The sequence below is a fragment of the Aphanomyces invadans genome (assembly GCF_000520115.1).
Source record: "Aphanomyces invadans strain NJM9701 unplaced genomic scaffold supercont1.22, whole genome shotgun sequence".
In the NCBI taxonomy this organism is placed as follows: domain Eukaryota; phylum Oomycota; class Saprolegniomycetes; order Saprolegniales; family Verrucalvaceae; genus Aphanomyces; species Aphanomyces invadans.
The window spans coordinates 529,977-543,951 of NW_008580167.1; the positions used below are offsets into that span (position 1 = coordinate 529,977).

Below are 13,975 nucleotides of genomic sequence, written 5' to 3' on the forward strand. Positions count from 1 at the left end.
CTGGCGATGACACCACCTCGAAATTCCATTTTTGCCACCCATTTGTCTGAATTCTGTAGCAGAAGGCACTAAGTGGTTGTACTTTTAAGTGTGCGACCTGGGTTCAAATCCCTCTATGTATCAATTTTTTGAATTCTTCGTTGTAAAAAATGTCAAATCCAAAAACTCCAGCTAGAAAATCGACCGTCGTCGATCAACTTGAGGCGACGTGAGCTCCAGATGCCTTGCACGACGGGCACGATACTGAGCCTGCGCTCGACTGCGCTTTCTTGCCGCCTCATTTGACATGCTGCTGTAGCGAGACAAAACACCATGATAGTAAATTCCGTCAGTACCTCGTAGCGGCATCCACGACACATGTGCATTGGTGAGAGCACAGCATAATCTTGAGACAACGTCAAAACGGTTTTCGTTCCACTTGTACGTCTCGCGCATAATTTTCCAAAGGCTGCAGATCCGACCAAAATAATTCTCGACGAGAACCTGGTCGGAAGACACACGCCCATTTCGTTCCAGCTCTCGGGCTGAGAGGAGTCCACCTTGGGGTCTTCGAGTTGGGTGAATTGCTCGAACCTCACTTCTTAACCCTTGATAGCCCATGTCCACAAGGACACTCCACGAGTCTGGGTACTCGTCGGAACCTTCGTCGTGGTCCACCGTGTCCAGTTCGGGCGCAGACTTCCGAAGCATTTCTTGGTGGATATTCCGACGTTGCTTGAAAATGGTCAAATCAGAAACTGATCCTGGTGTGTGGTCAGATATATCGACTGCAACCCCGGGGTAGGCAACGGAGTACTCGAGCTTCAGACCGTAGAGCTTGTGCTTTCCCGAGAAGTAGTGCTTGGCTTCGTCGAAACGTCCAGTTGGTCGATACGAGGGCTGAAACTTGACATCCGTACAATACAGTGCAGACGGAAAGTTGGCAAAAGCCTTTCCTTGTTGGACTTGACGGGTCATGTTGACAGGCATAACATAGATGTCAATTACACGCTGGATCATCTTTTCGAATGTTGGAGCCTTCATGTTGAAGTCGAGGGCGTGTTTGTCCCAAGCGTTGCAGTGCTTCAGCACAGACAGGAGCATGAAAAATGCATCCTTTGGTGAGGTTTTTGACTTGCGGCCTCGTCCCATAGTCCAGCTTGTCACCATGGCGGGTTCGACTACGGCCCAAATTGTTTCAATCTCGGCCAGAGTAAAGTTCGACATGGTTGTGAGGGCTGCGTTGCCTCCTTGACTGAAGAAGCTGTCGATCACTGGCGTGGGCGTATCATCGGCTTCCTCCACTTGTTGCGAGTGAGCTTGGTATACCGTACTCAACTCGTTGAGAGCGTGGGTGTCGTCATCGACTTGTTGTTGGAGGCGCGTCACGATTGCAATGGAGTCCATGAGATTGATGAAGAGTTTTTGATTGTGAGTTACGACGCCGCGCTATCTTGAATGTGTAGAGGCGTAGCTTAGCTCAAGTCGTGTAGAGTACTGTCGGGGAGCTTGTATATGCGGAATAGGTTTGTCATATTGTTTTCGATATGGTTTATTCTTCATTGACTCAGTCTTTGAGCAGTTGGTCGTACTCATCGTCATTCACTGCGATATTCGGATTTTATCCAATCCAATCGCATTTATTTGATTTTATTCCAGATATGTACTAATATCCACTTGACATCGAAATCACTGACAAAGACCTGAGTAATTGAACACGAGGTCTATTGTCAAGGCCAATTGGGATCGGTTACCATTCCAGACCTCATAACTCTTCAAGGAGATGTCCAATTTCGACGAAACGATGATATAAAATCGTCAAACAATTTCTGATGCGACTAAATCGCCAACAAGTCGCTTTCAGAATGGCAAGGAATATTACTACACCGTACAAAAACGGCAAGTGAAAAACATCACCAGTTGGAGTATAGTGTTATTTTTAGGACAACTGATTGGACAAAACTAATCAGGCTTAGGTGAAGTATAGGTAATATGGAAGGTTTTATATAAAAACGCATCAGGTTAAACAACGTTTTAATCACTGCCAATGGAAGACCCACCGAAGCTATCCTCTTCCTCGCCGCTCGAGACAAAGGCAACGTCTTCATCAAGTGCCTCGTATCTATCCTCGTAGTTCTGCGCCTTGCGGTAGGACGACACCCAATCATGACTGTTCACCTCTCCAAACAACGTCCATAGACGTTCCTCGAGCTCCGCGACGTTCTTCGATGGACGCAGTGCCACGCGGTTCTTCACCATCCCCCACACGAGCTCGATCGGCTGGAGCTCAAGATGGTAAGGCGGCTTGAAATACAGAATGTGACCGTAGTTTTTTGTAGCGATCAACTGCGACGAATAAACCGGCTTACCCCGGTTGCGCGCGACCAACTCCAACAGCTCGGCCTTCACCATGTAAGCTTCATACGCGATGTCCTTGCCGCGTAGCCACTCTTGGTTGTCCGCTTTTCGCTTCGGCTTTGTCGGTACGTACATACACCGTATTCCGCTTGTGGTACTTTGCCCCATCCATGTTGATATGACAGGAGCCGTATTTGTCGCGAAGGGTTTGGCAAAGACCCTCGAACAACTGCTCGAACAACACGCTGTTGAAGTTGCCGTGGTAATCATCGTCAACGTTGTGCAATTCGTCATGTTTACGCTTCGGTTTTCGATCCGATGGTCAAAGCTTTAGAGAGCTCGGTACCCACTCGCCACGGAGACCGCGTCCAGGGCTTCGGAGGATCACACCGGCGCCGGCGATGCAGATGCGGCGGCCTTTTCCACAGCGAGTACGTCGTTCTCTCGTCTCATCCACCCATGTTTTCGGCGGAGCATGGTTGACTTTGCAGTAGGACTCGTCCAAGAATACTTCGGGTACAACAGGCGAACCATTCAATGTCCTGTTGGACAACTTCTTGTGAAGATACGTTGCCCTGAAAGCCACGTTGGCGGTTGACTCTGCGAGGTAGAATCGGCTGCGGCCCTTTTGAAAGCGGTAGCCAAGGCGACTGAGGACTCGCCTCATGGTACGGACGGCAACGGGCAAGTCATATTTGCCGTCCAGGTGGTTGCAAATGGTCATTGCAGTTACGGGTAGGCAGTTTGTGTTGGAGTTTAGTATGAACTAGCGAATCTCACCGAGTAGGTTTCTGCGATCGAGCGCGGACGATGCCCCTTATTGGGTCTCTCGACTTGCAATTTTCCTTCTCCAAAGGATGGTTCTTTGTGGCGCCGCCACTCCGTTATGATTCGGCTGATGGTGTTCGTTGAGAAGCCGAGGCATTCAGCCACTCTCTGTCGCACGGGTGCTTGTGGACCCGTAGTTGTAGCCTTTAGCTTCATAAAGTATTCATGGCATTTTACAACCAAGTACTTTTCGGCTGCTGAGAGTTGGCGTTTTTCTTCATAACTCGTCGCACACTCATGCTAAATGTGCCCTGAAGTGTGCTAAATACTGCTGCTCTCACAGCCTACACGCCACTCATCTTAGTATCTTGATATTCGTATTCTATCATATTTATATTACAATCCGAATTGCCCATGCGCGATCCCAATTGACCCCAACAATAGTACAGGTGATTGAATTCTATGTAACAGATCATGTTTTGGATGTGGTCGGCATTTTTGTGGTGTCAGTTTTCCGGGGTTGACTGTATCCTATGCCAGCCTTGCTTGCAAAATAAGGACACTGATCACTTCAATTGATTGAGGATTCGGTCCATCCCCGTCTTTGTCAAGAATAAAAATTGCATATTTTCTATCTTGTGTTGGCCAATCAGTGACCTCATATCAGTATTGGATGGGTACCATCATCCATGAATATTTTTCGCTCGCTGGCCGTGCGTCAACTCGATGCATACAAACTTCAAAATACTCGCGAGTACAACCCTTGCGAGTTTTTTCCCGGTTCACTATAAGCGTTCGACGCGATAGCGCAGTGGATTACCACGTTGTGTGTCTTGAAAAAATAAAAACAAAAAATAATCAAAATTTTTAAGTATTTGTCAAATATCTTTTGTTTTGAGTGTGCCCCGGGTTCGAGTCCTGGGCGCGTCGAATTTTTTACAATAAAATCTCTTACAATTTAGAAACTGTATGTAATAAAAATACAAACCAATGTATATTAGTCAATTATCTGGAAGAGCACGTTCAAAGCTCTGACGAATCACTTCAGAAGACACCAAGTCCCAGGCAGCGATGACACGCTTCACCATGGCCAAGCGCTTCTGCTGCGAGGTAGGTGAGAACGGATCATCGTTTTCCCCCACCACTTGTTTCTCATACAGCCACAGGTTTCGTAGGTTGCGCTTGAAGGGTGCCATCACGCCAACATCCAAGGGCTGACAAACTGAAGGTGCGTTTGGTGGCAGGGTGCTCAGGTGAGCTCCAAGTTCTTCATACATAATCTTGTAGGACTCATCGGAGACGTGGCTTTCGAAGTTGTCGACGAGCACAACCGAAGGGCCTTCAATGCCACGACAAAGAACATCACGCAGGTAAAGTGCCCCCACGCGTGCATCCATCCAGGCATTCTCTTGCATCGCGTAACGGGCTTCCTTGGGAAACGTAGGGAAATCACTAGTTTCAATCCGCCCACCAGGTACGCCACGCATGATGATCAACTGAGGCAATTTCCCAGCATTTGCTTTGGCTGTAAGCACCGCGGTCATGCGCATTGAGTGCTTTTCGCCCGTGGAAATCTTGGAGCTGCCGCCACGAACAGCCCCAATGAAGCTGGGAGGTACGTTGTAGTACATCCCCGTTTAATCGACGTTGAATACGCTGTCCTTGTCGTAGAGGCGATATTCACGGTAAAATTCCTTGGCTAAATTCTCGTGGACTTCCGTCAGCACGGTTTGTTTGAGCTTACCCTCCGTAGGTCGTTGACGAGAAAATCTGTGGCGAGAGCAAAATCGCTGAAGAAGTTTGAGGAGCGAGGCGTAGGCTGTTGTCGTCTTCTTTGTCGCCAGGTAGGACATCAGCCATTCTCGCTGATTTAGCTTGATCCACGTGATCATGTGAGTGGTAGTTAGTGCACGCTCGTCATCTCTAACATTCTTAATGAACTCGATAAACCTGGTGGATCGGGAAATGCTTCACATCGACAGCCTGGTTCGATCTTCCGGCGTTTCTTGTCGCCATCGTACGACAAGAGCTCATCTCGCTGTTTATGCCATGTTCGTATGGTGCGGCGAGGTACACCAAGGATATGAGCAACTTCGCGACCAGACATCGTCTCTAGGAGACCGATAGCCTTGAGCTTCGTTGAAATCGGGTAGGATGAGCGCCTCATATTTTTTATGTACCTTTTGAAAATCCCGCTGGCGCGATCATAAAAAATTCCGCCAATTACATTGCGGTATAATTAAAATGCAATATAATTGGATAAAACTCTAGGTAAGTCACAAAATTCTTCGGTGGGCGTTGCATTCTGTCTTTCCCAGTAGATGTTGATGTAGCAGGAGCCCTTTATCTGACGCTTCTTCAAGCTCACGACTATGTCCCTTGATTTCGTTTGACCGCGTAACGTCCATGAATTCAGCCAAAACGATTTGACAATGTTCCATCAGTCGTTGGTCACGGTCGGCGCACTTTGATACAACGTGCTTCAATTTCGACGTTGGGCAGGCATTGCGATTTGGATTGATTTGAACGTGATGAGCATCGATAATGTCGCAGCATCGCGCCCACAACAACGACTTGGCCGTGTAGAATGCCCCAGCGTTGACGAGGTCACTTCTCAAGTTGAACAGGTCCTCGATACACGACCAATACTTGGTGGACCACTCCGCACTCGCCATCGACCGCAAGGTTCGCAATTGGTTCATGACTAAACCAACCCGTAAAGTTGACGAACCCAGGACTAGCACCCGGGACTCTCCTACGAACCCACTCGTTCAACCATTGCGCTGTCTTGTCAAACGCTTGTGCTTAAAAGCGCTTAATCAACCCTTCATTCAAAATACTGATGTGATTGAAATAGGGAAAAGCAACGAAGTTGTTCTTTGCAATTTTACGAATTTCGAAGTTCTTCAGCCAATCATCCTTCGTTAATTTGACGAATTCGAAGTAGCAAGTGTCCCTAAATTCTGTCATAATTTGCTGGCTTCTACCTGGCCACACTTGGACATGAAAATGTTTTTCCACATGTTGCGTACTTTTGAAAATTGCAATACACATTTTTACTTTGTCCACAACTGTAATGGAAATTTCAGGAATATTTTTGTTGCAAACCCTCTTGTGATTTCCACCCGACTGCTAAACGGGGTCCGAACAACAATTTTGACAGAATTCAAAAAGTCACGGGTATAATTTTTTACAACTGTGCGGCTGCATGTTCACTGGGCGAAGACTGTTCAGGGTCCAAAATTTCCGTCTGCTGAAGTGCATTTTCTGCTGGCGCTGCTTGACCTTGGCTTTAAATTTGTCCATTGTGTCAGCGTCTCGGGGTTGGAGGTGCGATGTAGTAATCGTGGGGAGCACTTTGTCTTTGGCATTAGTCAGTAGGGAATCGTCATCTTGAAGTTGGCGATTTTATTATTGGTCCACGTATATGGATTCTTGAGTATTTATTGGCTTGCTTCTTATCTCTCTATACACCTATATTCTTCTGCTCATAAGCTTGTTTGATGCGATCTGCATGGCTTTCCAATTTAGAAAAAACAAAACTATACTCTCACTCCTATCAGCAACGTTTCCAAATATAATATATGATCGATCGGACAACGTTCAATACAAATTTAAGTGTATACCTCGATCCCCCCTGCGACCAAATTCCAAGTCATCACCAAGTAGGTAGGATTATCTGCTTCAACAGTATTGCGTGAAAGGTGCCCCAGGCGCCAACTATAGGTAAATAGTTGTGGGTGGCGAAACATTATACCGGATATTTGATCGAGTCACGAAACTATTTGTTTCGCACGAGTTTTGGAATCCAGAAGAAACCAATATTCGTCACTTGAGATTTGTATTCAAGCCAAACTATCTTGCGAATAGTTCGAGATCACGAAACATCGTCGAAACTCATTATCCGTAAGAAATTGGCCAATCAGAGTCTCTTGACAAGATGGGTTTCGTCATTTTGGAACACCATGATCCACAAGGAGGATGCGGAAGACGCGGCAAGCGATACAGGCAGCCACATCATGCAGCTCCGTATCGTGAGTAGAACTCGAACTCAATACAATACCATGCTAACTCGCTTCAAGCGATGGTTGACTGCGAAGAGCCCATCGCCCATTCTTGGTGGCGAGACATGCCTACCCTTACCAACATGTGTGTGTCAGGCCGACTTGACGTACAGTACGTCTCTGTCAAACGAGACTCCTCGGGTAAGGAGGTCACCCTCCGTCGCCACAACTCGTACTCGACAATCAACGGGTACAAGAGTGCCATCAAGTTTCTGTACACTGAACGAAAGTGTGATGTCTCCAACGAGTTGGAATCAACTCTTGCGCGTAAGCTGTAGTACTGTTTGTGTGATCTTATGTGCTCGTAGAGTTTGCTAATGGATACAAGCGGCATGTTGCTCAACTGAAAGAGGATGTGGCGATCTCTATGGCAGAGGCCGATCAGCCGTGAAGGTATGTTCGTGTTTTGATTTATATTCTGAAGTGTGAATTTTAGGTTTCATCTACTTAGCTCGCAAATCAGTTGCGAACGCGAAGCACGCAGCTCAATTTGCATGTGTTCACCCGTTCTTGCTCCTCTCGTGGAATCTCATGGCGCGTTCTGCGTCCATAGCATCGGTTAGGTTTGACCACATCAAATGGGAAGGTAGGTTTGTCATTTTCTCTTATAGCTTTGACAAGTTTATGATGTCTTACTCGACTAGGCGATGCAATGTCAATCAAATTTGGGCGAATGAAGAATGACCAGGATGGCTCGACGTGCTATCCCAAGCACGTTTATGCCAATCCAATTGATCATTCCAATTGCGCTGTGTTGAGGTATACTGTGATGTTATCTGTATGTGTCATTAGATCAATTTGCTTTAGCATAGCTATCCTGGCGTTTACTAAAGGTGCCCGCCGAGACGGGACGTCAACACTGATATTCGGCCCCAACTGGAAGGAGCAGTTCGCATCGTGGGTGACACGCACGTGCTTGGCCAACCGCGAGGAAATCGTGAGCATGGGTTTGTCGCTCGAGGACGTTGGAACACATTCCTTTCGGAAGGGTGCTTCGACAGCGCTGTCGAATACACCCGGTGGTCCACAATCCGTGTCGGTGTGGCTACGTGCGGGTTGGAGCCTCGGCAGCGTTCAAAAGCTCTATAGTTTTGCTGGAGCGGGTAGAGATCAACACGTCGGCCGTGCTGCTGCAGATAATGTTGTTGAATATGTTGGGAAATGATATAGTTGCCATGCCTCAGGTCTCAACATGAACAGCGTGGATTTTGCCGTGCTACCTCCTCATTTTACTGGTGCTGTCCTTTCCCTCGAAGAATGGGAATCCGTCACGCCAGGGTACACTACGTTCTATCCTGCCTCGTTTAGAGTGGCCCTCCCGTTTTTGCTGGCATCGATCGTGCACCATCGCACATGGCTCCAGCACACTCTCGACCAATCTCACCCATGATTTTACTCCCTTCTGGGGACCTCGGGCCTCATGACCAAGCTGGTACCACTGGTTCATCTTGGATCAATGCAGAACTCGGCGACGTGCATGGTTGCGACCGGCATTCTCCCCCATGTTTCGCTCAGTCAGCGGCTGGAAAGAGTTGAGAATGGCCTCACGAGTATGACCGCCACAATCATCAGCTGTCTCTCCACGCTTCCGGAGGCTTTGAGTTCCAGCGTCGCAGCAGCGTTGAGTTCGTCACCACCTATTGCTTTGAATTGGTCCATGGTGGACGAGCGAATCCAAACGACAGCCAACCTCGCCGAGAACAAGCAGTGTCACGCCACTTGCCCAAGTCCCAATGCTCCCAAAGACGTGGTTCCAGATCCTCCAGTGCCCGAGACTGGCTTGAAAATTTGGACATGGAATGGAAAAATTCACAATGCCCCGCCAGGTTTTGTATTTCCCAAGTGCAAAACAAGCGACCTATGGAATTTGTGGTGGCTCGGAATCCCAACTCAAGAAATTGCCCCTTGCGCACACTCAAGTCATGGGATTTGCTCAAGATACTAGTCTCCCGCTCGCGTCTCGCCAATCAACGATTTGAATGCATGTCAGCGGCCGAGTTCAATCAAGCATTCAAGCTTTGCTTCCTTTACGCGTGTGTGTGGTTGTACGGGGACATCGCCGCCGATGAGTGGAGTCGCAGAAACGTCGACGAAATGAGCTACGTCACATTGTACGATGCAAACAAAGCACGACAAAAGCAGGATTAAGCAAACGTAACTTTCATATCGTTATGGATATTGACTAGTACCTTGACAGAACCACCTCCTGCAGACATGAAGCACACACACAGCACTGGGAACACACGCAGCGAGCGCCATGACGGAACCAACTCCCTGCAGAGATGAAGTACACACACAGCACTGGGACGTGCCGCCACACAGCACACACACAGCACACACAGCACTGCCACAGAGCCACCACCCCGAACACACGCAGCGCCACGACGGAGCCACTACACACTAGTAGTGTCCACACACGAACCACCGCGACAGAGCCGCAACCCCCAAACACATACAGCACTGCCACAAAGCCGCCACCCCGAACATACGCAGCGCCACCACCACCGCGACAGAGCCACCACCCCGAACACTCACATGACCGCGACGGAGCCACCACTACGCGCACACGCTGCACCACCAAGAGCCGCACCACCCGCAAAAGCACATAGCCGCACCACCTACAGACCACTTGTGCAAAAATCATCTTGATCACCTCACGCATCTAATTTGTGGATATCATGTGTGACAGGATTTCGCAGTTGTTTCGCAACATACCAAATAATGGTAAATGTTGTATTGTTGCGTTAGTTCAAAACTGGACTTCAACGAAGATATTTCTGACGCAGAACAATTGACGCAACATTTTGCACATACAAATTCCAAATGACTTGATTCAAGGCGTTCTTAACGCGTTTACAAAACATCACAGCGTCCACCACTGTCGGCTTGCATTCATGAATAGCTCACACGATAGTGGCGGCACAATGCCTGTCATGACGGCCACGTTGTACAACTTCCGCGGTCAATCTTCAGGTTTCCCAGTCGACGAAGTGTCGGGCCAGGTCTCGTCTGTAGAGGAGTTTCAGAGCATGTCGAGCTTTCGAAAGGCTCGTTGCGCACTTTTGGTACGTGCGACTGTACCAGTGGCCTCAAACTGGTTGGTCCATGCAGCGACTGTTGACTTTTGCTTGGCATAAAGTGTCGCCAAGTACGTCTTGGACAGACCAAGCATGAAGTAGCCGTAAAGTCAAAGTACTTTTGTGTTCTCTGACGCATGGTCAACAGCGCGAATCAGCCTCGGGTCGGCAGCGTCCGACATCGTGGGAAGCATGCAACGCGATGTGATTGGCTACGCCAATAGTTTGAGATGTACTCATTGTTTACAACAATGAAGTGAAAAGACCAGTTTTCGCCAAAAACGACAATAGTTGTCAACTACCGAAAGCTGACTATGACGGGAATACAGTAAAATCCAATATCATGTTGAACTAAACCTACGGTAACTACTACCTCCAGACGGAAATAGACCAGCCATATCAAAATTGTTGAAAGACGGAAATAGAGCAGCCATTTGACATCCCCCATAAATACAATAAACAAATACACTGAACCATAATGACACCTCTATAATTAAATAAGAACTAGAAATATTTTTAATTACTGGCATTCCATACATAAACTCACATTCATTTGATTCTTGTGTCGAAACCTACACTCCTACTTCGACGTCCTCGTCATTGATCCCAAGCGATTCCATAGCAGAAAAGATGTCGATCATCTCCAACTCGGCGACTGTTTCGACGGCAAGGTCATGCATGACCTTCTGAAGATCATGCTGGCTCATCAAAGCACACCCTGCGTCGAACACCTCGCGGTCACAGGCGACTGTCTCAGGTGGGAGCCCTGACCTCTTGAGTGCCGTTTTCCCTATGTGTGGCACCATGCACGAGTTGTCTCCGGCGCTCATGATGACCTCGCTAAAGCAGCACTGCAGCGTCAGGAAGTTTTGCTCCAACGACCATGGGTCGACGTCGTGCCACGCTTGGTTCGTCGCGGCAACGATTTCTTCGTACGTGTTCGAGTGATGGTTTTGTTGTAGTGACTGAATGGAGCGAAAAAAGCCGGGGTCGAGGGCATTCATGTCCGGCGAGTTCGGCGTTGGCACTGAAGGCGAATAAACCAACCGTTGGACGTGCAAGCCTCCAATACCGCCTGGTCGCTCGATGGCACATGTGGTCGTGCGTTGTCTTGCTGGATGACGACACAACGGGTGCTGTTCACTGGCCACTTGGCCTGGATAGCAGGGATGACGTGCTCAATCAGCATCTTCTTGTACACAGGGCGCGTTACGTTGATTGGACGGAGTTCCAGTTTGCCGGCGGGACGATTGCGTGACGATCGGGTGGCGGGGACAACTTGCGTGAAGTTCCAGATTCCGATTTTGCCGTCGAACCAGTCGGCCTTGTCGTCGTCCCATCTTGGGCGTGCCAAGGCGGATAAGAACATCACTTTCTTAATAAAACATTTGCTCTGGGTGGAGCGATGGGGAGGGTCTTCACCCGGCAGCAGGTACATTCGCGACTTTATCTTGGGGCGCACGAAGTCCATGGCCCACTTTACCCTGGCCACTTTGTTTGCATCCGTTAGCATTGGTTTAATGTGGGAATTATGCTTGACCATGAGACCGCGTTTGTAGTAGTCTTTGAGCGTGCTCGCAGGGACGCCGACGGCATGCGCGATGTACCGGAGTGTTGTCCGACGCTGTGGTGATATCGCGCGAATTCGATCTCGAAGGTCTGAGTACTTTTGCTTTCGACCGACGCGTTTCTTCTTGAGAGAAGAGATGTCTTGGCACACTATCTCATGCCCAGGTTGGCCGTCCACACCGATTAATACGTTGGCGCGCTTCCAGATTTCGTCGATGGTATGGCGATTTCGACCAAAGATTTAGGCCACCTCATTTATGGCTCCATGGTGAAGCTGACATGGGGCCTTTACCACACGAAGGAGCAGATGGTCCACGACAGCGCGGCGCTGATCGGACGTAAGTTCTTTCATAAAAAATCTGCGATGCGCGCCTTGATTTGCCGCCCAAAAGTGATCGTCATTCCTGCATTTCGGATGAATTTGGTAGAGTCCGAAATTTTTATCGTTATTTGAGTATTGAATTTTCATGTCAACTTGCTCGTCTGGATTGAACTCGTTTTTTGTGTATTCGTGTCAATTGGATGCGACGAATTGAGCTTTTTTAGGCACCTAAAGTTGTGGCAATAAAGATATGACAGCTTGATTATTTGATAGCTACACTACTTCGTGCGTAAAACAATGATTATCCTGCACTTCTTAGGTCTCTGGTGTGTCCCTAAACGCAATGCAGTTTGTGCCGAGTGTTCACTGTATGATTTGCTGTGTCATTATACAATTAGTTTGAATCAGGTCGAGAAATAATGATATGACATGAAAAAGAAACACATATATTAATGCAATTAATACGAAATCTTGCGACCTTTTGTAGCAACTACTTCAGCACAGCGTTTAGGCATTGACGCGACGAGCTTTTGATGCTCTTCAATGCCAATTTCATCCCAAACTTGAAGAATACACGCCTTCAACCCTTGGCGGGACTTGAACTTGCGTCGGCCGTTATCGTAAACGCGCCGGGACATGTTCCCCATAAATTTTCGATTGGGTTCAAGTCGGGTGACTTGGCCGGCCACTTGAGGGCTGTAATAGCGACTTGTGGCTCTTCAAACCACTCCGCAACAGACTTGGTAGTGTGGATTGACGCATTGTCCTGTTGAAACACCCAGTCACTGCCATGCTTCAGGTGTGCGAATGGGAGTAAAAATTCAGATAGCGTACGTATAAATATACGCTTCTGAATCTTGTCTTCCTTCCAAAAGACCAATTTTGACTTGCCTTGGCTCGAAAACGCCCCTCAGACCATCACTGACCCGCCGCCATTTTGGTCCTTGGAAAGGTGCTCCATTGGTCGGTCCATGGCTGCCCAGTAATAGTTAAAACCATCGGGACCATCAAGGTTGCATTTCTTTTCATCTGACCAAACTATTTTTTCAAACCGATCAACCCAATGTTGCGCCTCAGTCGCCCATTCAACACGATTTCTCATGTGTAGTGGCGTTCTCGTTGGTGCTGCGAGTTTCTTCTTGTACTTTACCTGACCGCTCTTGTTGAGCAGCTGACAGACTCGTCGACGTCCTATGTCGAGGTCCAGCTTTTCAGCAAGCTCGGTCGCAGTAAAATTTCCGGTTTTTGCGGTTCGAAGAAGCTGGCGGTGCATGGCGGTGCTCAATGTTGGTGGTTATCCAGAGCTCTTGGCCGTCCCGTACGTGTTGGGGCTAGCCAGAAAGTTGTGAATACAACCGCGCGACCTCCGCATGGCCTTCGCGATGCTCGTTTCGCTTTGTCCTTCTCTTGAGAGCAGCAAAATCTCAAGTTTTTCGTCGTCGGTCAATGGGGGCCCTTTTGGCATCGTGACTGGCACTTTGGTGAGCAAGAGAGCACATTAGTACGTTCTCTTACCTGAATAGAGCTGTGTAGGCGCGTTTCAGTGCGTATCAAAGTCAGCAACTGGCTTCATGTGTGTCATATATTTCTTTCCTAACCTAAAACCTACTTCTAGTCAGATTTGATTTTCTCGGCAACCCTGGCGCGGGAATTCATGTGCTATCGAGAGCAAAAATGAAGAGAATTTGATTGGTCTAAATTTCATGCCATTTTGACTAATGAGGCAAAAGAAAACGCCAAAAATCGATTTGTCATATGTTTACAGTGAACCCCGGAAAAAGCCGACACCCCTAAAAAAGCCGACCACCTCTGTAAGATGATCTGTTTTAATAAATTCT

The 13,975-nt window shown here is 48.1% G+C and overlaps 4 protein-coding genes across 4 annotated transcripts; 1 reads left to right on the forward strand and 3 right to left on the reverse strand.

The window, feature by feature from the left end:
- Positions 1 to 171: 171 nt before the first annotated feature.
- On the reverse strand, positions 172 to 1,386 carry H310_09702 (hypothetical protein; the record flags this gene model as incomplete). The annotated part of the gene is made up of 1 exon (XM_008875853.1): positions 172 to 1,386. One exon carries the CDS (start codon positions 1,384 to 1,386, stop codon positions 172 to 174), a length of 1,215 nt encoding a protein of 404 aa, XP_008874075.1.
- A 627-nt stretch (positions 1,387 to 2,013) lies between these two features.
- On the reverse strand, positions 2,014 to 2,472 carry H310_09703 (hypothetical protein; the record flags this gene model as incomplete). The annotated part of the gene is made up of 1 exon (XM_008875854.1): positions 2,014 to 2,472. One exon carries the CDS (start codon positions 2,470 to 2,472, stop codon positions 2,014 to 2,016), a length of 459 nt encoding a protein of 152 aa, XP_008874076.1.
- Positions 2,473 to 7,070: 4,598 nt separating this feature from the next.
- On the forward strand, positions 7,071 to 7,560 carry H310_09704 (hypothetical protein; the record flags this gene model as incomplete). Its single annotated transcript, XM_008875855.1, has 3 exons — positions 7,071 to 7,143; positions 7,266 to 7,436; positions 7,478 to 7,560. The coding sequence occupies 3 exons, from the start codon at positions 7,071 to 7,073 to the stop codon at positions 7,558 to 7,560; spliced, it is 327 nt and encodes a 108-aa protein (XP_008874077.1).
- A 3,258-nt stretch (positions 7,561 to 10,818) lies between these two features.
- On the reverse strand, positions 10,819 to 12,784 carry H310_09705 (hypothetical protein; the record flags this gene model as incomplete). The annotated part of the gene is made up of 3 exons (XM_008875856.1): positions 10,819 to 11,211; positions 11,319 to 11,965; positions 12,712 to 12,784. 3 exons carry the CDS (start codon positions 12,782 to 12,784, stop codon positions 10,819 to 10,821), a joined length of 1,113 nt encoding a protein of 370 aa, XP_008874078.1.
- Positions 12,785 to 13,975: the final 1,191 nt, after the last annotated feature.